The sequence below is a fragment of the Natrix helvetica genome, assembly GCF_964273705.1.
Source record: "Natrix helvetica genome assembly, chromosome: 1".
NCBI classification, from domain to species: domain Eukaryota; kingdom Metazoa; phylum Chordata; class Lepidosauria; order Squamata; family Natricidae; genus Natrix; species Natrix helvetica.
In genome coordinates, this window is record NC_138548.1 from 74,990,591 (window position 1) to 75,013,684 (window position 23,094).

At 39.4% G+C, this 23,094-nt stretch overlaps 1 protein-coding gene across 4 annotated transcripts in view; it reads right to left on the reverse strand.

Annotated features, from left to right (window-relative positions):
- Positions 1 to 237: 237 nt before the first annotated feature.
- PCNX1 (pecanex 1) overlaps positions 238 to 23,094 on the reverse strand; it is a 109,270-nt gene continuing 86,413 nt past the window's right edge. For all 4 annotated transcript variants that reach the window (XM_081934971.1, XM_081934970.1, XM_081934969.1 and 1 more), the window contains 11 exons: positions 22,855 to 23,070; positions 21,871 to 22,124; positions 20,050 to 20,280; positions 18,144 to 18,244; positions 17,098 to 17,248; positions 11,644 to 11,874; positions 9,927 to 10,201; positions 9,049 to 9,254; positions 6,070 to 6,509; positions 4,983 to 5,123; positions 238 to 4,393 (listed from right to left, as the gene is read on the reverse strand). In XM_081934971.1, the coding sequence (XP_081791097.1) occupies positions 4,253 to 4,393; positions 4,983 to 5,123; positions 6,070 to 6,509; positions 9,049 to 9,254; positions 9,927 to 10,201; positions 11,644 to 11,874; positions 17,098 to 17,248; positions 18,144 to 18,244; positions 20,050 to 20,280; positions 21,871 to 22,124; positions 22,855 to 23,070 (2,387 nt within the window). In that variant the 3' untranslated portion in view covers positions 238 to 4,252. The remainder of the gene's footprint in view (positions 4,394 to 4,982; positions 5,124 to 6,069; positions 6,510 to 9,048; positions 9,255 to 9,926; positions 10,202 to 11,643; positions 11,875 to 17,097; positions 17,249 to 18,143; positions 18,245 to 20,049; positions 20,281 to 21,870; positions 22,125 to 22,854; positions 23,071 to 23,094) is intronic.

Here is a 23,094-nt window from a genome sequence, read left to right on the forward strand (position 1 = left end):
AGTAAAATGCACATCTGAAAAATGCAAAGCAATAAATGACAGATTTGGAGCTCGGCAATAAAAGAATATATAGTCATTTCTATTCAAGGAACAGAAGATAAGGTATATTAACCTGAACATTTTCACCATTGTTCTTCAAGGGAAAAAGAGTAATGAAATATACAACATCAATGCGTAGTTGTTTAAAAGTCTTTGATATAAAAAACCCAACATGAAAATAAAACAAGGGACAAGAAGTTTTTTTTTTTTAATTTCATTGTTTCTTCACTGTCAATACTGTCTTTTCAAAGCAACATGTTACAAACAAATCCTGTCAACTTTTCCCAGTTTTAAACAGCGACAATATTTACAGGCTGTTTCAAAAAACATACACACACCCACGCGCTCATACTCTCACTGACACATACAAAGTACACATAACCCTATCCCTGGCAAGTTCTCCATATGCTGGTAAATGCAAAGCACATATTCCATTTTCCAACTCATTTTATCTTCGCCCCCACCCATTATTTAAGGTAATAATAAGCAGTTCATTATCTGGCTGAGTTCATAAAGGAGTATCAAGTCTGACTTTTAACCTTTGTGACTTTTGTCATTCATTTGGGTCATCTGTAAAGTTAGTATAAATATGTAAATAGTATTTTCAAATATGTTTGCTGATGAACGGTGTATAGAAATCTATGAAGCCTTTTAGAGCAGCCATCTTTTAAAAAACTTGGGGACAACTAGATATGGGCAGTAGCTCCCACCAAGGTCTTATGTACTCACCACCATTTTACTAAGGCACACATTAAATACTGCTATAATTCTTATACTGTCTAGCATTGCAGGACTAATGGCATCAGTTTTCCAATCACCAAGTAGGACCAGACAAGTAGAACCTATATAATAGGTAAGAAAAATCTCTCTTAATAAAATTAGGTATATAAAACCATGGTGGTTGAACCTACAGCTAATATGCTCTGAAAAGCTCTTTCAAATGCACTAGTCCATTGGTAGAGTTATTACCACTTAAAATATATAGAACTGAAGGCTGGTGTCACTGCTTCATCCCATCTAGGTTAAGAATGCATTTCAATGTCAGTTTGGGTAAAATGTGCCCCCAAATCTAAGATTTCAAAGGCCTCCTCCATAACACTCCGTACCATCTATTCAATATTTTCACATATTGCAACTATGCAACTAGTCATTCTCCAACAGCATCAAGCATGGGTAGAAAAAGCAACAAATTAAAAAAAAACACCTTGTAAAAGATATAATTTTTCAAAAACATTTCCTTCCCTCCATATCTATTTCCTAGGTTACAAGAACATCTACAGAATATTACCTCAATATTGAGCAATAATAAGATTTTGTTTATTATGAAAATTAAAGCATTTCGCGAGGTAAAAGAAAATTTTCCTTTCATTTCCCAAAATACTAAGTGGGAAGCTAAGTATATATGTCTGTGATTTTACATTAAATTAATGCCTAGTTGGATTATCAGTTTATTATGCATATTTTTATAAACATTGATAGTAGGCAAATGAACTTTCATAAACTTTTTCTACATAAATATTGTAGCTTAATCTAGAAATTAATTTAGTGGATTACTAATTTTGTACAAGACTTAGTATCAAATGCAAAAAAAAATTTGTAAAGTTTTCAGAATGCTTGTCATAACTGTTTGGAGAAATTAAAAGAAGAAAGCCACCGAGTCCACATATGAAAAGCTGCAAAACAGTTAATTTGGCTTCCAAGTTCATATACCACAACAAGCAAAGAAAAAGGTTTCATAAATACTTGTTAATCCTACATAAAGGATACTCCACCAAATTATTGGGAGATGAACATCTTAAAAATCTGCAAATAAAACTAGATATTTTTTTCACGAATGCTAATTAGATGATATTTATATGTAACAAAAGTGGGATTGAGATTGTACTAATCAAATAATTTGTTTTCAATTATTTAAACTAAATTTATCACATTCTAAATGTATCTAGATATATTAGAAGTCTTGAAATTATCCTCTCTTTCAATATACCTATTTAGTTTCAAATATAATCAGTAGTGTGGAGTATCCTATGTCACAGAGTGCCATTTCTGTTCTATTAATAATTAAAAATAGGAAAGAAAAATCTTATCAGAAAAATCCAATTTTCCTTATTACAGTGTTCATTGCCTCATTCGTTAACCTTCAAAAGCACTCTCTTTATCAATGAATTTAATATATTCAAAATGATTAATCTTTTTGAAAGGTAGATTGCATTTTCTTTCTATTTTGGGGAAGGTCAAAAAGATAAATGAATTTTTAATTGTCAATTAAAATGTGAAGTAAGATGGCTGGCCAAAACTCAGAAAATGATTTTTCTCTTGTTCATAAAATGATGAAAATATGATAGCATCAGGGTTTAAACTGTGGGCATTCAGACATTAGCAGGTGATGTATATTTTACGAGAACAGCACAATCTTTTGGGAGCTTTTTTTCTATATTTTATTGTTAATGTTGCTCCCTGGGACAAATTTTGTGATTTTCAGATTCTAGCAAGAGGTATCTGAAGCAGTGAATAGCTTTGCAAAATATGCAGCAGTGAATAGCTTTGCAAAATATGGTCAAGACTGTAATGCAGTAAGAATGGCATTTAGATTTTACTTTACTTTAATATACTCAGCAAGCCACAAAGGCTGTTTTTTATGGTATCAGATTGTTATGACATTATTTGACTATGTTCATTAAGTGTACGATGGTTATGTTTCACTGCAACTTCTTGTTTGTAAGATCACCCATGCATCATTAACATAGGAATAGTTCAAAAGTAAAAGATGGCTGCTTCTAAAAGCTAAAACTGCAAATTGTTCTGTTTCCCATTGAGCCCAGAGTTTCAGATCACACGAAGGAAACAACTACTACATATAAAACTTTCCATTAACATTGTGAGCAAGTCATAGAAACAGCAAGATAAAAATTGCAACTTTGTCCCCTTACTCTGTTGCTGTTTGAATAACTTGTTTCCCTGAAAACACACACTAAAAATTCCAATCAGTAAAAATCGATGATATGTAACATAAATCAATTTCACAGTTATATGCAAAGTACAATTATTATAGAATATATAATTATTGAAAATGAATTCAAGTCACAGAACATAATAGCAACTAAAGGGAGCTAAAACGCAAAATGATACAGATAATATGATACAACATGCCTTTTGATTTTTATCCTTTAATTTTTTTAAAAAAATTAACTATTTTGCTTAATAAAGGAGTAAGTCCCAGAACAGAGATAAAGTCACAACCTTATTTAAAACGATGTATCTCATCCAGTTTTCCATAAAAACAAAAGTAAACACTTTTTTTTTCAAAGGAGCCCAGTAACATATTTTTGTTGACTCCATATTGGAAAGTAACAAAAGTAGAAGAAGAAAATGCACAATTGTACAATTGAGCCCACTATGTAAAAAGATAAAATTTACGCTATCAATTGGTTTCACCATGAGTTAGGCTTCCCTGGAGTTTTCTTCTGTAATTACTGGTTAATCTACCATACTTTGTAAATAGGACAGAATAAATAAGTTGTTGGGCGATTTTTTAGCCAAAAATGAACCAATGGTATTTCCTACCATCATATGAATATGGAGGAGGAGGTTGATAATCCCAAAGGCAATTTAAATAACGGTATTTTCTTTTATATATATATCTATTTATATCAATAAATGTTCTGAGCAATCTCAGATCTTTGTAGTGCATTGCCATAAAAAAAATAGTGCAGTTTTCTCAATGATCTTTTTTCCCACTTAGAAGAAATAAGAAGTTTAAAATCTGGTTATACTTGCAGTTAATGAAACATTCTATTCAGCTTCACGCTGACCTCAACATTTATACAATTTTCAGTTGCTTTAAAAAAAAAACGAACTGAATCTACATTAATGAGACAAAATATTTTTGGCAAGACAATTAGAAAAAAAATTGAGATGCTCCTGTTTTGAAACTTGGAAAATGTGGGGTTGTTTTAAAGCATTGCAATGGATAAAATAATGTATAAAGCAAAAGATATATCCTTTTTACCCTTCATGCACAATATTTTCTTCAGCAGCTAACTTGAAAAATATCAAAAGCACCCCCTTAATTCTTTTGGGGACTGACATCCTATCCTTAACTTTGTTTTCAAGTCTCTTCCTATTACTCAAGCTGTTAGGGTCACCTTCTGAGACTCCTTACTTCATTTCTAAACGTTGTGGAGATGGACTAGGCATTAATTGTCCAAGAAAGTCACACTTCAGCCCCAAGTTCCAGGACTCCGGTTTCAATCACTGCAACATATTTGTCTTCAATTTGGACGAGCAAGATGGTTTTGTCTATATGGGACCTATGCCCTGGATCTCTGCTGCAAGGCACCCAACGGTGAATCACCTAGCAGGGGTAGCAAGCAAAGAAAATATACTCAGCAGTAATAGTAGAACTTTATCATTCTGAAGTAGTACGTGCAGGCTACGTGAGAGGATCAAGGTTAGGCTTTGAGATCTTACTTATCTATTTTGTTGCTCCAGCACAGAAATTATTTTGATTCCAATAAAGTTATTGGAAAAAACCTCCTCTGCTATAATACTGAGAATAATAATAGAAATATTCCCGTATTTCACAGGAGAAAATTTATAGAAAGCATTGAGAACGGTAACAAGGGAACAGGAAATGTCATACTTTGGTAAATAGTGCACTTTTTATGTATATTTCCCTTGCGTGGATTTAATATACTATGCTCTTGCCTTCCAAGAAACTATGCAGAATTGATTGGTCTTAAGTTGCTGTTGTTGTTTTTAAAAAAAGTTAAGACTTCCAGAACACATAAAACAAAGACATATGATGCATATTCCTGTCTATCGTTATAATTTAGAATTTGTAAAATTGGCTTTTTCTTAGTGCTCCGCTTTTCGAATTTACATATAATCAATATAACCTCTGAGCATGCCAATAGCAAAGGCGGATGAGGAATGAAACTTACGTGGCCTTCCATGCCTTCCTGAGGATTCCAGTCTTTCCAGCTGTTTCTTCCAGCTCTTAGTCTTATCATTTCATCTGGCCACTGCAGTTCTTTTCTTTTGGATAAGTTGATCCCTTCCAAAACCTGGCTAGGATCTATTATCTAAAAAAAAAAGCAGCAGCTTAAAATTAGTCATTTAAAATCAAGAACTGAGTTTGAAATTCCCCTTTTTGAAATTGTTCACAACTTTTTCAACTCAAAAGATTTTGCATATCCCTCCAGGTATAATTTGATTTCAAACACCAGACAGCAATATAAGAAGGGAAATATATTTCCACAACCACAGGTTTCACATTCCTACAACTAGTTTGAGTAGAACACAGAGAAAATGAGATATAATTCAATGTTTCCCATTGTTTTTCTTAGCTTCCAAACTTGGATCATCAAGCTTGCACTGCAAACCAACATACACAAGAAAGTCTATTTAATGTAATAACAAATAATTGTTTAATTCTCCACCTAATAGAATTGTTATAGCATTATAGAAAGCTGTTGAAATAACTTTAGTACTTAACTTACACCATATGTTTTTGTAATACAAAGATCGTTATTCCCTGACCACGTCTTTGCCTTGTTCATTCTCTATCCTTTAGCAAATGAAGCACCATTTTCAAAGTGTAGCCAAAGCACAGCACAGCCCTAGCGAATACCAGCTGTTAATACAATAATACAATACAATAGCAGAGTTGGAAGGGACCTTGGAGGTCTTCTAGTCCAACCTCCTGCCTAGGCAGGAAACCCCATACCGTTTCAGACAAATGGCTATCCAACATCTTCTTAAAGACTTCCAGTGTTGGGGCATTCACAACTTCTGGAGGCAAGCTGTTCCACTGATTAATTGTTCTAACTGCCAGGAAATTTATCCTGTTAAGATGTGTTACATCTGAAATCTTTTGTGAATTCTGTATATTAGTGTTTCATTCCAGTGTGTTGAATTCCAGAAATGTAGGGAAGATTAAAAAATTAAACCCTTAACTGTCCAGCCATAAAAATAGTCATTAGATAATAAAGGGCATATAAACCAGGTCAATTTCTACATTTCATTTACCTGAATTCTGTAAACAACATCATCCCTTTTGGTTCGTCTCTGGTTCACAGGGCTCACATTTGTGCCTGCCTGTGAATCAGTGACGCTCGTCATTCCATCGTTCCCTAAAAAGCCAACAAGGGCATGTTGTTTGCCGACTGGGATGCTCTGACTGGAACTGCTTGAAGAAGGGAGGCCATTCTGCATGTTGGCAACACCCGTCTGGTTAGTGGGTTCCATTTGGTTCACCATGGACAGACGGGACTGTATGGACGATGGAAGATTGCGAAGGGAAAGCTGGCTGGTGGAAGACCGTCGGCAAGGCACAAAGCCTGTGGTGGATGTCCGGAGGGATGAATGACGACTGCTGTAGCAGTAAGTTGACTGGCTGGCAACTGAAGCACGAGCAGGGGAATGTCTGATAAGGCTTGATTGCACAGAATGAGCACTCTGGCTGGTGCCTAAAAATAAATGAGCAAAAAACAAATGAAATTATTATATGCTGTATAATAATTTTATATACATACAGTATTATAGGCTTTAGTTTAGTTTATGCCAAAGATGTAAATTTGAATGGATAATTGAAAAGGCTATTGGCTTGTATGCTGTTCAAAATTCAAATTAGATTCTGGATCAATTCCTTTTAGAAACAGCAATGCCTATTAATTGAAGAAAATGTGTCTGATAACTACATAGAAGTCCCTTCAACTTTCTTCAACAATAAATTTAACTCCTCCCCTTCACCCCCCCCCCCCGCTCCAAGTCTTTTATGCCTGATGTTCTTAATCATGCCTGTCTGTTTCATCACTGGGGGTTTTAAAGAAGAGACTGGACAGTCACTTGTCTGCAATGGTATAAGGCAGCGATGGCGAACCATTTTTGGCTCGCGTGCCACAAGTGGGGGGAGTGCAGGGGGGTCATGTGCGTGCGTGCCATACCCATAACGCAATGCGCAACCCCCAGTGCGCATGCGCACACAAAAGGCGCTTCCCCCCCCCATTTTTACATGCTTTTTTTGCCCTCCCCAGGCTCCAGAGGCTTCATAGGAGCCTGGGGAGGGCGAAAAGAGCCTCCCCTGCCCCCCTCCGGAGGCTTCAGGGATCATCCGGAGGCTTCCCTGAAGCCTTCGGAACGCTTAAAACGACCCTCTGTGCAAACCGGAAGTCACTTCCGGTTTGCTCGGAAGGTCATTTTAAGTGCTCCGAAGGCTTCAGGGATCATCCAAAGGCTTCCCTGACGCCTTCGGAGCGCTCAAAACGACCCTCCGAGCAAACTGGAAGTGACTTCCGGTTTGCTCAGAGGGTCGTTTTGAGCGCTCCGAAGGCTTCAGGGATCGTCCGGAGGCTTTGCGTGCCACCTGTGGCACGCGTGCTATAGGTTCGCCATCACTGGTATAAGGTCTCCTGCTTTAACAGGGGGTTGGACTGGAAGACTTCCAAGGTCACTTCTAGCTCTATTCTGATTGATTGGTTGATTGATTGATTGACTATTGCGCTTTATGATAGTTTTCAAAATGTAATCAGCAATTTATTTATTCTGAACATTTTAGTTTTGGATAATATCATTTGAGGAGCAATAAGGCATAAATACAACTGTTTGATTTGTGTGGCGTGGTTTCTACAAAGAACTTCCCACATAGTGAAAAATAACCCTAAGAAACTATTTAAGATGGCCTTGACATAACGTGCAAAGTAAATACAGATTTCTCTCCGGATAATGAAATGCAAATTTGGTATATTGTAATTAATCAATTAATCATTAAATTGATTTACATATGAAAAATATGATGAGTTGTTGGATGGCTAATAACTCATTCAAACAATAAAAAAAGCATAAGTGAAGTGAAAAACCAACAATGGCTATCAAGAATGGACCCAATAGAAACCAACTACTTAAAAGGCCATCTAACCTCTCAAACCCCCAGACCTGGAATACGTTCTAGTTTTAGCACTTTATAGTCCTGACCTTGTGGAAAGCTAGCAAAGATGGAGCCAATCTGGTCTTGGGGAATGTGGCTTTCCACAGGGCAGGTGTTATGACAGAAAATACATGTTTCAGAAGGCCTGTATAATTTTTTTAATCGAAAAGATAGGAGCATGTGTCTCCTGACACACCTAAGGGGACAGGAAGAAACAACTGGAAAAAGACTGTGACAAATAATCTGGCTATATTCAATTGTAGGTTTTATAGAGGAGAGCCAACATTTTGAATTCCATCTGGATGCACACTGGAAAACAGTGGACCTTATGGAAGTGAGGTGCAATATGGGCATACTAAGGTGTGTCCATTTCTGACTGCATCACTGCATTCTAGACCAGCTGCAGCTTTTGGATAGTACTAGCGTACATAGCCATGACAATACATAGAAGTAACCTATTCATTATATGACCAAGGCAGGAGTGACCATGAGCACTGTCTCCAGATGCAGGAAGATGCACAACTGCTTTACAAAACAAAACAAAAGTCCTCCTAGACATGGCTATCACTTGCTTTTTGGAGTCAATAAGTTTTTGGTTTTTGAAGTGTACCACAATCAGTGGTATTGAAGGACACTAAGAGATCAAGAATAGCCAGGATGGATACCTCCCCATACCTCTCCCATAGAGGTCATCCAGAAATGCAATCAGTGTCATTTTAGTCTCATGCCTGGTCTGAAACACAGCTAAAAAGAGTCAAGATAATCTGTTTCCTTCAGAACTCTCTAAAGCTGCTGTACAACCACCTTCTCAACAGCCTTTTTGGGAAAAAAACATGCAGCTTCATAATATTGAGATTTGGAAGATGATTTATGTCTTTTATATGTGTGCTGATCTTCATGGGAAAAAAGTACAGTTATCTTTCCTATTACCCTCTACAGAATCACCAAAGTTGCAAGCTGAATGGATGGCACGGGGCCTGTGGATTCCAAACATGCTTAACAGACGCTGTTGATATTAATTATTCCAATCTGGCAGTGAGATACTTGAATACATACACTCTAAGACACCTGTTCAGTTTTACCTAGGGTGACTGGATGAGAGACGACAGGGGGTTGCAATCCTACTCCAGATCCCTGTCCAACAGTTACATTCCCACCTCCTTGAGATACGCTGCTCTGAGAATCGTTGACAGTTGCACTATTACTTGTGCAGGAAGCACCACCTCCAGCATCCGAGTCTTCAATGTTTCCTCCACTGTTGCAACCAGCACCACAGCCTTTTCTTAACCTGAACATAACAACAACAATAAATTTAAAAAAATAATAGCAAAGTAAGAAAGTCTATTTCTAGCAAAATCTTACAAAGTCATATCTTGATCTATTCTTTTCATATTTATTTATCATACATCCAACTTTTCTTCCAGAAATTCAAGATGGCATATACAGTTCTCCATCCCTGCATCTACCTCATAACAATTTCTTGAGATAGATAAAGATAAGCAAGTGGGCCTGGTCCAAAAGTTATTCAACACAACACAACAAAACACGATACCAGTTTTCTCAGCTGTTGTAGGGATGGGAGATACAAACAGGTAAGATTGTATTGCCTAATTTACTTTACAAATCATTCCTGGAACAGTGAATTCAAGAGAAAAATAGGATATGTTAAGGCAGTATTTTGTGTCTGGAATAGTGTTTAACAAAGAGTAAACTTTATCCATAGTTAATGTTTGCAGGGGGTAAATGATGCAACTGAGATTAAAACTGACTGTTGACAAAATACTGAAATAAGCGTTCCACATTTCTAATAAAAGCAATATTCTTGTTTTGACAGGAATCTTACTCTTGATACTCTTACCCATCATAAAAACAAAAGTAATAAAATAAAACTTTATAGTGTACCACTCTAATTAAATATACAAAAATGAACAACTGTACTCTGAAGACTTCTTTTACTCACCTGTGCCAAGTAGATACTATGAAGTTCTTGATGTTTCCCAGACTGATGGCACCACCAAGAATCTCTCTTAACTGTTCATGACTATCAGAATATGAAGTTGTCAGAGGTGAGACATAAATTGGGTATCCAATAGGCTGATCACAAGATGAGTTGATCATGTTCCTCAAAGCTTGTTTGGCATTTTGGATGCTCCCTCTTTCTGGGTTTCGATTGCGTAAGAAGACCAACTCCTGCTGCTGCCCAGCCCAAAGGCCACGGACACATTCCTTGTTTACCTGCAAAAACACAGAAATCAGGAAGGTATGTAGGAAAATAGTGTGGCAACATGCAAATCAGACAGCTATAACTACATGAATTTTATGAAATGAAATATTCATTGTTGTCAGGGTTCCAAATAACATCCAAAATTAAATCAGAGTCCAAGGCAAAGTATTGCTCAAAGTTCCAATTTATTAAGAGAGTCATGTTGGCACATTTGGGAAAAACTGAATCTGAAAGCTTCCCGGTTTCCCCCACCCAGTTGAAAGTTCAAGATCCTGTCCCCACACCCATAAGTCCATCACATGGTCCAATCTTCCACTGCCATGCTGGCAGTTCCACCCATCCAATTCGGTCAGGTGCAGAGACAAAGGATGATCTTGGCAATCTAAAAGGAATTTTATTTTGGTTACATCACATCCTACTCCTTACTATCCCCCTCCCATTTCCCCACTATAGAAACAGCATAGTAGATAGAAATGTGCCTAAATGTGGCAGATCCCAAAAGGAACCGGCCGCAGGCCTGACACACTGATTTTATCAAATAAATCTACTAGTACAAAAGTGGTTTAAAATTACAGCCATTTTTAAATGTCTCAAAAGTGCTTCTTTCTCCCAAAGGCAACGGAACTTTCTTGGTTTTTTTCTTTTGAAAACATTTCATTTCGCATCCAAGAAGCTTCTTTGGTTCTAACTAACTGGTGGGGAACTGAAGAAACATCTTGGATGTGAAATGAAACGTTTTCAAAGGAAAAAAACCCCAAAAGTTCAATTGCCTTTTGAAAAAAGCACCCTTGGGACAACCATGACCTGGACAATTGAGTCTCCATAGACACTTTTTAAACGCATACTGGAAACGGGATATAGGCGCTCGCGCACACACACACACTTCCATACTAATCATAAATATCTTCAATGTTTAGACAATTTAAAAATTATACATTAAAGTTTTACCTTTTAGAAAAATAACTAAAATTCATGTAATTACTAGAGGCATGCAGCCTTTGTATTTAACTTTATGGAACCCATTCATGCATATATTATATCATTATTTATTCTACTTGTAAGCATTAACATAAACAAATTTAAAATTTGCTTAGACACAAGAAATAGATAAAAACTGTTATCAGTGTACTGTAGGAGGTAAGATGTAGCAAGGTAGTGAGAAATGCCTATGCTACACTTTTCTTAATTGTGGAATTAAATATAAAATATGATCATTTTTAAAAATTTGCCTAGTCTGCAAGTCCTGCTGATTTCCTTAATCAAAATATTTAAAAACCTGGAACAATTTAACATAAAAGAATTGCTTAACAAAATCACAGCATTTAAAAAGGAATGTTTTAAAAAAATCAAAATATCAATTTCATACTAGGAAGTAATAAATGCCTATCCTCCCCACTTATTACATCTCATCCTAGAACAGGTGGTCTCATCTACCCCGTTAATAGTTTCTTACTTTAATGACTCTGAAGATTAGAAAGCGCTTGTTCAGCATGATGATCTTGTATTCGTTGGTGCCATCATCCATCACATGGCGAAGGGCAAGTAGGGAGGGAGAATTGGAAAGTACAGCACTTCGCCAAGCCGGGTCCCCCTCATGAGCTATAACCAGGTTTTGTTCATGCGTTGTGATAGCTTCATAGAGAACAGTAGGATCATCGTATTCATCGGGAGAGGTGAAATGATCCTAAACCGAAGAGTAAAAGCATTATCATATCAATATGAGCCTTCATTGTGAAAAGGGAAATGATTACATTCTAGTCCAGTGTTACTGATCCTTGGCAACTTGAGGACATGTGGACGTCAACTCCCTGAATAGCAAATTTGGCTGAGGAATTCTGGGAGTTGAAGTCCACACATCTTCAAGCTGCCAAGGTTGAGGAAAATTGTTTTAGCCTATACTAAAATTATACAGTCCAAGTTTATATTCGGCCAAACTCAATTATTTAAGATTGCATCTAGTTATCTAGTTACATTAAACAATGAAGAATGCTCAGTTTCCCTAAAGCAGTGGTTCTCAACCTTCCCAATGCCACAACCCTTTAATACAGTTCCTCATGTTGTGGTGACCCCCAACCATAAAATTGGTTGTCTCGGTTCCTAAGACCATCGAAAATATGTGTTTTCTGATGGTCTTAGGCAACCCCTGTGAAAGGGTCGTTCGACCCCCAAAGGGGTCGAGACCCACAGATTGAGAACTGCTGCCGTAAAGGCTAACAAATTTACTACTGTATAATCATTCATAGATCACAGTCTAGATTTTAAGCTGAGATATACAACAACTCAGCCATACATTTCTCCAGGGATGGATTTGTGACATCTGGCACCATGGCAATACCAAATGCAATTAACAAACATAGTTTTTTCTCTCGTCAAAAAGATGTAAAAATTGCATTTGTTTTTAAGGAATGCATATGAAACAAATACATACTTCTGAAAGTTTGGTATAAAAAATGAAAAAATAGTCAAACAATGAAGACCAGGGAAAATATCAGGGAATTTTGTAGACAGTGATATTGAAAAGTATAGTCTGCTTCCCTTCAATTCCTAAATGCTCAATTTTTCCCTTCTCAGTTTAATTCCAACATTTCCCCCAAATTTGCTCAGTCCTGTTCTTTCTTACATGATATAACGTTGTAAGGAAAAATAAAAGCTGTTTAAAAAAATACCAAACAGATCTGTTAAGGTCTGACCTACTGCCACTGCGAGAGTCCCCCCTCTCGCAGGTATGGCCTCCTGCCCTTTCGAGGGCCCACCTTGAGGACGGGTTTATTAACCCAGAGAGGTGGCGGAAGCGCACATTGAGGGGTTTTTTAATTAAAAATCTTTTAAAAATTATAAGGGGTTCCAGGGATGGGGGGGAGGAACAGGTCAGGAGGGATGGGAGAGCCAGGCGTCTAGGTGTGGTCGAAGGAGGAGGGAGCGGAGTGGGGGAGGAGAGGGACGATAGCATTCCTGTGCAGGGCTCTTTGATACCAACGGTCGTGGGGAGGGGCAGGTGCGAGGACAGATCAAGAGCGCGTAGTCGGTTGGGAGACCGGGGTTTTTGGTCATTCCCGGTCGTTTGTACCAACCCCTGCATACTAGGTGGTCAGGATCTACAGACCCAGGGCCTGAGACTGCTGTTATGCAACGCGAGGTCCGTTGTCAATAAGGCCCCCCTCATCCACGATCTAATTTTGGAGGGGGAGCCGGACCTCGCAGGAATAACCGAGACCTGGTTGGGCCACGAGGGAGGTCTTCCCCTCGTGGAAATGTGCCCACCAGGTTATCGAGCATTTCACCAGCCTCGGGCCCAGGGAAGGGGCGGTGGGGTAGCAGTGATTATCCGGGAAGACTTAGAGCCGAGAGAGTTCACTGTGCCACAGACACCCGGGTGTGAGTCCCTTGTCGTGAGATGGGGCCCAGGGAGGCAGTTGGGCCTGCTGATAGTATACCTGGCTCCTCGCTATACGTCAGCGGCCCTGCCTGAACTCCTCGAGCTGATCTCATCGGTGGCGGTTGAGACCCCCAAACTTTTAGTGATGGGGGATCTTAATCTGCCGTCGATGGGAGAAGCGTCTGAGGGGGTTCGGGAGTTCATGGCTTCCATGACAGCCATGGACCTGACCCAGTTAATTCAGGGCCCTACTCACGAGGGAGGCCACACGCTGGACCTTGTCTTTGTCTCTGGCCAGTGGATGAGTGATCTGGGAATAGGGGATCTAGACACTATTCCCCTGTCATGGTCGGATCACTCACTTCTCCGGCTGGACTTCCCTGGTGCTACCCCCCGCCGCGAGGAGGCGGAACTGGAAGGTATTAGATGGTTCCGCCCCAAGCGCCTGATGGAACCGGATAGGTTCCAGACGGAACTTGGGCCACCTCCTGTGGGCCTGACCCGCCCCCGAGTAGAGGACCTGGTAGTCGCATGGAATAGTGCGGCTACCGGGGCCCTAGACCGGGTGGCGCCTTTGCGGCCTCTCCTGCGACGAAGAACCACCCTGGCACCTTGGTTTACCGAGGAGCTAAGGGTGATGAAACGCCACAAGAGACGCCTAGAGAGTCGTTGGAGATCCTCCCGTTCCGAATTTGACCGAGCACAGGCACGAGCATATTTGAAGACGTACCTTGTGGCACTAAGAGCGGCCAAACGTCAACATTGCGCTGCTCTTATTGCGTCTGCAGATAACCGCCCTGCCGCCCTGTTTCGGGTGACCCGTTCCCTCTTGTTTGAGAGACCACGGGAAGCCCCTTTACAGGGTAGAGCAGAGGAGTTTGGGAATTATCTACAGGACAAAGTCGCTCAAATCCGGATGGGATGGACCCCTTTCAGTGGTTCAGTAGAGACGCCCGTTGCGAGTCTTGAGGGACCGCTTTGGGAGGAGTTTGACTCGGTTGCCATCGAGGATTTGGACAGGTTGCGTGGACGTCTGCGACCCACCACATGTTTATTGGACCCGTGTCCCTCCTGGCTTGTACTGGCATCCTGGGAGGTCACGCGTGACTGGCTCCTGGGCCTGGTGAACGCCTCGCTGGGTGAGGGGTCTCTACCGGCCGCCTTGAAAGAGGCGGTGGTGAGGCCCCTGCTCAAGAAGCCTTCCCTGGACCCAACGGACCTAGCCAATTATCGTCCAGTCTCCAACCTTCCTTTTTTGGCGAAGGTTGTAGAGAGTGTGGTAGCACAGCAGTTCCCACGTCACCTGGAGGAAAATGATTATCTAGACCCGCGCCAGTCCGGCTTCCGACCCGGTCACAGCACGGAGACGGCCTTGGTCGCATTGGTTGATGATCTCTGGAGGGCCAGAGATAGGGGTTGTTCCTCTATCCTGGTCCTATTAGATCTCTCGGCGGCGTTCGATACCATCGACCATGGTATCCTGTTGCACCGGCTAGAGGGGCTGGGAGTCAGAGGCACCGTTTTACGGTGGTTTGGCTCCTACCTCTCTGGTCGGACGCAACGTGTGTTGACAGGGGAGCAGAGTTCGACCCGGAGGCCACTCACATGTGGAGTGCCACAGGGATCGGTGCTCTCGCCTCTCCTGTTCAACACATATATGAAACCGCTGGGCGAGATCATCCGTGGTTTTGGAGTGGGATATCATCTGTATGCTGATGATACTCAGCTATACATTTCCACTCCGAACCACCCCAATGAGGCCGTCGAAATGATGTCCCGGTGTCTGGAGGCCGTACGGGTCTGGATGGATGGCAACCGACTAAAACTCAACCCTTCCAAGACGGAGTGGCTGTGGCTTCCGGCCTCCCGGTTCAACCAGGTGCTTCCATCTCTGGCCATCGGGGGCGTCCAACTAGCCCCCATGGAACAGGTGCGCAATTTGGGCGTCCTCCTGGATGCCCGGCTGTCCATGGATAACCATGTAACAGCCGTGGCAAGGGGGGCGTTCCATCAGGTTCGCCTGATGCGCCAATTGCGCCCCTTATTGGACCGGGATGCCCTACGCACAGTCACCCATGCGCTAGTGACGTCTCGCCTGGATTACTGCAATGCTCTCTACATGGGGCTTCCCTTGAGATGCACTCGGAGACTACAGTTGGTCCAGAACGCGGCCGCGCGGGTGATTATGGGGAGGACTAGATACTCCCCTGTAACACCTCTCCTGCGCGAGCTGCACTGGCTTCCTGTGGTCTACCGAGTGCGTTTCAAGGTTTTGATTATGATCTTTAAAGCGCTCCATGGCACAGGGCCTAGTTATATGCAGGATCGCATCCTGCCTCACACATCCCTACGACCAATTCGCTCACACAGAGAGGGACTTCTCCGGGTGCCGTCCGCCAAACAGTGCCGGGGGGCGACACCCAGGAGCAGAGCCTTCTCTGTGGTGGGCCCAGCCCTGTGGAATGACCTCCCCCGTGACATCAGGATTACTTCCGATCTCCGCTCCTTCCGTGTACAGCTGAAGACCCACCTCTTTCAATTATCTGGCCTGGCTCAATCGTAATTATTCTTATTCCTCCTAACTGGTTTTAAATTGTATTTTAAACGTTAAATTTTAATTCTATATGGGGTTTTTATAATTGGGGTATCTTAATGCGGGTTTTTTTAACTGTCTATATGATGTAAATTGTCTACCTCCTCCGAGTTCGAGTCCGTGTTTGTGTATCTGTATGTATGTTCTGTATGTATGCCTATGTGTTTTTATATATTTTCTGTGTTTATATGCCCCATTGTACGCCGCCCCGAGTCCTACTTGGAAAGGGAGCGGCTAATAAATTCAAACTTATTATTATTATTAAACTTATTAAAATATCTATTCAGAATATCTATTCACTCTATATTGAATTGCTGATCCTGCTAAGTAAGGCAAATTCACATAACTTACCTATCTTTCATTATGAAGCTATTTATGAAAATAAATCCTGTTCAAACAGGTAACTAAAAAAATGTCAAAGCCAATTTGCTTCTTGAAAGTTAAATGTTTTCCTTTCCTGATAAATTATCCTAAATAAACTCACAAAGAATGCTATCGCCACATACATCCATGTATTTTTCAACCTACTGAAACAACATTCTTTTAATACATTTCAATTATGTATACAGATATATGTGTGAACCAAGCATTATTTATGTATTTATTTTATTCAACTTCTAAAGCTGCCCATCTTAGTGAATGACTATGATACCAGTTACTGGTTTGAGATCGGTGGCAACAGAAACTGAATGAGTGAGTGAATGAATGAATAAATAAATATAACACTAAATTAATTTTTACTGTATTTATTGGCATTCATTTCACAATTAAAAATTTTCCTCATACATTACTAAAAGTGACTCCTTTTTCAAGAGCTTCATTTGCTCTTGAATCAACTTTTTTACCAATGGGATGACTGCTACAAACCCACAGAGTTTGAGTTATAATCATCTATGTCACTTTTGGCTGGTGTGCATTTGTGCAAGCATTCTGTATACCTGATGCAGTTTTAGTGACATGCGTATTCCAGGGACCACCACTTTTCTCAGTAGTTCCATGTCTGCAAAAATCCATTCATCTCGAATTGATGATATACGAAAGTCTCCTTTAAACAAGGCATGGAGCCCGTACAGGAAAGATTCCAGATTACTGTTTGGTTTGGGAGAGAAACCCCAAACATTAAAGCAAGCATTCAGTATTCTAAAATTAGTTGAAGAAAGTAAGACTTTCATTTTTATATAAACATTGTGGGCTGCCAAGCAAATTTAAATTGCCATAATAAACAAATATAAATCAGGAGAGTAAAAAAAAAGAGAGAGAGCTGACAATCATTCTTCAGTTCCTCATCTGTCCTGGCTATGTATTCAAGAATGGCTGAAACACTAAAGGAAAACTAATCAACCTCAAATTACTTGGCAGAAAAGTGGCATAAATTCTTTGTGTAAAGGAGAACAACAGTAGTTGCATTACCTTGTACTCTGCAGTTATTTACCGAAGAAGCACCTGGCCTATTTGCTGACAAATTACTTCTGTGTCTCAAGAGTCTTTTACTTCCCTAAGAATCAATTTTATACTTATTCTATTCTTGAACTTAACGGAAGGATTCCCCAAGTTTCCTTTTCTTCTTCTCGATGTTTATAGATTGAGCTTGTCTCAAATACCAACTCAGTGCTGGTCAATGACTATAATAAAATCAAAAGATCCAAAAATGCATATTCTTTATAGCAGTGTTTCTCAATCTTTGCAGCTTCAAGATATGTGGACTTCAGCTTCCACAATTCTGTTACTTGAAGTCTACATGTTTTCAAGCTGCCAAGATTGAAAAGCGCTGCTTTAAAGGTCTGTCACTCTGAGAAATCAGCCATTAACAGACATATTGAGATAAGGTCTAGCTATGAACCGTTCCAAAAAGGAAGCAACCAAAATGAAAGAAAGGGGCAAACGGATCTAAGTACATCCTTCATCATCCTGCACTTATTATGGAATGGAAAAAGGCACAGCTATATTCTAGGGGACTATATTCTGGAATAGTAAATAAGAGTACCTAGCCATGTGATGTGAAGCAGTTCCCAGAGCTCTCCGACCAAGAACAGACAGTCCATAGCAAAGGGTAACCAGAGAAGAATCCTTATCTGCATTGAGTGGCTTTGAGTAAAAAGAAAAACAAAAATTGAAAACATTAGGTAAAGAATATAAGATGTTATGTTCCATCATATAACTCAAACTGTACGTTTTCATCACTGTTTTCTATTTTCTTAAGAAAAAAAAGTAGAGAATAATACCCAAAATGGGACATACACTTTCACTTTAAAAAAAATGGCTGCAAGCCTTTATGTTCCATCATCAGCAAATGAGAAATTGTTATTACTGAGTAGGTTCTTGGCAGCAATAAATTCTCTTCATAGCTAACATAAATACTATATATATATATATATATATATATATATATATATGTATATGTATATGTATATGTATATGTATATGTATATGTATATGTATATGTATATGTATATGTATATGTATATGTATATATGTATGTATTTGTGTTACAACCCCTGGTATGACTTTGTGTTACAACCCCTGATCTATCCTAGTCTCCCTTTATTTATTTATCAGTACAATTACAACACACACACACACACACACACACACACACACACACACATATATATATATATATATATATGTTGTATTTGTGCTGATAAAATAAAGGGAGACTAGTATAGATCAGCACAAATACAACACAAATATAAAAAGGCAACATTAAAAATAAAAATATGGGTTTCTGCCTGGATGGTTTTCTGTGATGAGCTAATGTATGTATGTATGTATGTTGTAATTGTACTGATAAATAAATAAAGGGAGACTAGGATAGATCTATTTCGAGCTAATTAGCTCTCATCAGCTAGCCATACCCTTACTGGGATTAGAACCCGGGCTGTATATATCTTAGGCAGGAGTCTTAACCACTAAGCCACGGGTTCTCTTCCTTATTAGTTGAGCCAGGGAAATAGGTATGACTAAATATGGGAGGAAGGTCACTACTCCCTCTTTCTGTCCTTCGGCTTATCACAAAGACCCTGCAGGCAGAAAACCATATTTTTATTTTTACTGTTGCCTTTTTATATTTGTGTTGTAATTGTACTGATAAATAAATAAAGGGAGACTAAGATAGATCTATTTTGAGCTAATTAGCTCTCATCAGCTAGCCATAATCTAATCTAATCCCAGTAAGGGTATGGCTAGCTGATGAGAGCTAATTAGCTCAAAATAGATCTATCCTAGTCTCCCTTTATTTATTTATCAGTACAATTACAACACAAATATAAAAAGGCAACAGTAAAAATAAAAATATGGTTTTCTGCCTGCATGGTCTTTGTGATAAGCCGAAGGACAGAAAGAGGGAGTAGTGACCTTCCTCCCATATTTAGTCATACCAGGGGTTGTAACACAAATACATACATATATATATATGTTTTCGTAGATTTTCACGGGTGTAGGTATGCTGGTTTTGTTGTATTCGGGTCTTTTCCCGTGTAAGGTTGAGATTGTCTTTGCAACGTTTTAAGCCCACAGCTTGAAGATGGCAGGTGTGATCCTGCCGAAACGTTGCAAAGACAATCTCAACCTTACACGGGAAAAGACCCGAATACAACAAAACCAGCATATATATATATATATATATATATATATATATATATATATATATATATATATATATATATATATATATATATATATATATATATATATATATATATATATATATATATATATATATATATATACATACATACATACATACATACATACATACATACATACATACATATGGGACTCAGCTAAGAAGTTCACCTCCCAATGCCTCCACATTTTCAGGATTTAGATGTTCTTTGAAAGATAAGATAGCATATCTTCGTAGGATTTCTTAATCATTCAAAAATACTTACTTTTTCTCTCTGAGAGCAGCAATATTCTACCCAGTTGAGATAAATTATACAAAAACTCTCTCTTGAAACCCCTGCTAGCCGATGATCGTAATCCTCATCAATATTAGGATTAAATGTAGGGTCTACATCTACGTAACTTTGATCTGCACATTGCTGCAGTCCTTCCTGCATTGTTTCATTTGATAGCCATTCCTCTAGCTTGGGAGAGGATATTACATAATAGATGATACCCTACAAGATAAAAAATTAAAGTTGTTAGAATATATACATCTGATTGCCACTTTTAAGTATTTAGCAAACATAGAAAAAGGATTAACCACATCCTTTGTAGATGTTGAACCCTGACGGTTTATTTACCAGACCCAAGCCATAGTAAAGAAATGAAAGGTAAAGAAATGGAAGAAAGGAAAATACCCAGATTTATTGGGGGGGTGCGTAAACTTTACAGGATCGTGAAACCATTTAGAATTGCCTTTCTCTTTACAAATGATTACTAAGCTGTTTTATTCATGCTATTCCTCACAGTTAGAACTCTTCCTGACAGTTAGAACAATTGATCTGTGGAACAACTTGCCTCCAGAAGTTGTGAATGCCCCAACACTAGAAGTTTTTAAGAAGATGTTGGATAGCCATTTGTCTGGAACGGTATAGGGTTTCCTGCCTAGACAGGGGGTTGGACTAGAAGACCTCCAAGGTCCCTTCCAACTCTGCTATTGTATTGTATTGTATTAATGTACACTATATTGCCAAAAGTATTCGCTCACCCATACACATAATCAGACTCAGTTATGAGCGAATACTTTTGGCAATATAGTGTATGTGGTATACACAGGTAGTCCTAACTTAACAAAAGTTCATTTATTGACCATTCAAATTTAAAATGGCACTGAAAAAAGTGACTTATCACCATTTTTCATATTTATGGCCATTGCAACATCCCCACGGCCACATGAAAGAATTCAGATGCTTGGAAACTGATTCATATTTATGACAGTTGCAATGTCCTGGGGTTAAGTGATTACCTTTTGCAACCTTCTGACAAGCAAAGCCAATGGGGAAGCCAGATTAACCTAATCACTGTGTTACTAGCTTAACAACTTCAGTGATTCACCTAACAACTCTTGTAAAAAAGATCATCAAATAGGGCAAAATTCATTTAACTATCTCACTTAGCAACATACATTTTGGAGCCAATTGTGGTTGTAAATTAGGGACTACCTCTATACCAATATTGTAACTATTTTCAAAAGAAGGTGATAATGGGCTTATAGAAAAAATCATATTGGCTAGAAATGCACTGGTAATCAAAGTTGCTTTGCAGTTGAATGTGAGGAGTCTGAATTTCAAATGTAAATCTCCATCCTCCCACCCAGAGAAATTAAAAATAATAAATACTGTGCAAACTATTCTTCTCAATCAGGGGTGTCAAACCTGGGCCAGATCTGGCCCACAAGGTGCTTAGATCTGATCCGCGGTACCATCCTGGAAGCAGCAAAGGACTGGCCCGTGGTGCCATTGCCAGTGAAAATGGAACCAGGGGAGGCTGCGTGTGGCCTGCCCCCAGTTCCACTTTTGGCCGCAACGGCCTCCTGAAGCCCTCTGGCAGCGAAAAAGGAGCCCAGGGAGGCCGCGTGCAGCCTCCCTGAGTTCCGTTTTCACTGGCAGAGGGCTGCAGGAGACCATCGTGGTCAAAAACGGAGCCTTGAAGAGTGACATCGAGCTGGCCATGTCCCCCTCCCAAGGTCAAATACAACCCTGATGCGGCCTTCAATGAAATTGAGTTTGACACCCTTGTTCTACATTCCTGAGTTAGAGATATACCTTGACATAGTACGTGGTGAGTATTTTCCTTAGATCAAAGACCTGAAGCATGGAAGCAGCACTGTTGTCAGTGATGCTGTAACCCTCCAAGACATACTTTGTGACTAAAACTTCCCAAGCGAGCCAACGCTGGCCAAAGGCAGCATTAAAAGACAACACATGAGGGAAATGACCAGGTTCACAGCAACAAAACCCTTCATCTTCTTCAACCCCTTCAGTGATAGCTTCTACTTCTCGTTGCTGACAATAAGTTCCTGAAATGAAAAAAAGTAATTCTTAAAAATAGGAACATTAACACCACCAGTTCTGATAATTTAAAAATAATGATTTGCACTTGCTTTCTGGTAGAAAATGGGATGAGAACTGTGTTTCCCCGAAAATAAGACAGGGTCTTATTTTCTTTTGACCCCCAAAATAAGCGCTTGGCCTTATTTTCGGGGAGGTCTTATTATTTTTGAGGTGCAGGAGGCAGCGAGCGTGGTCACCTCATGGCTCCTGCTGTGCTGCAATATTTTTGGGGAGGATTTATTTTGGGGGGAGGGCTTATTTTAGCACATGCACTCAAAAGCCCGATTGGGTTTATTATCAGGGGAGGTCTAATTTTCAAGGAAACAGGGTAATATTGGGATAAATAATTAAGGACCTTCATGAGTTCATGTTCATTTGATCAGCCATGTCTGTAACATAGTTTTTTTTTAATTACAGTGTTTATACCACTGGAAAGGGGTTAGAAATTACTAAAATAGAATTCACTAATGAAAGAAAAAGTAACAGGATTTTTGTTGAAATATTTGAAGAAAGTAAAGATTAAGTGATCTCAGGTTATAAAATGAACTTTGTTCAGCTCTATCAATTTTACCCAGACTCAGAGCATCTCAATCTAAAATATTTATTAATCTAATGGACTAAATTAGCATGTTATAATGTCTGAAGCAGAAAGTAGTATGCGAAGATTAATGAGAAGTGCCTTCACATAGACTTTACCTCTGAATTCAAGCCCTCTCAGTTGGAAGGTGACTAAGCCATTGCCAATCTCTATAAGGTGTACAAGTGCATTGAGGTAGTCGGAAGCAAGAATAAAGCAATCTCCAGTACTGTAGTTTCCCCATCGCCCCAAGAGTAAGTCTCCACATAGGCTGTGCTGAAGGGAGCGAGTTAAATGTTCATAGAAGATTGAATTCAAGTTATTGTCATCAGAACCTACATGGACGAGAAAAATAATGC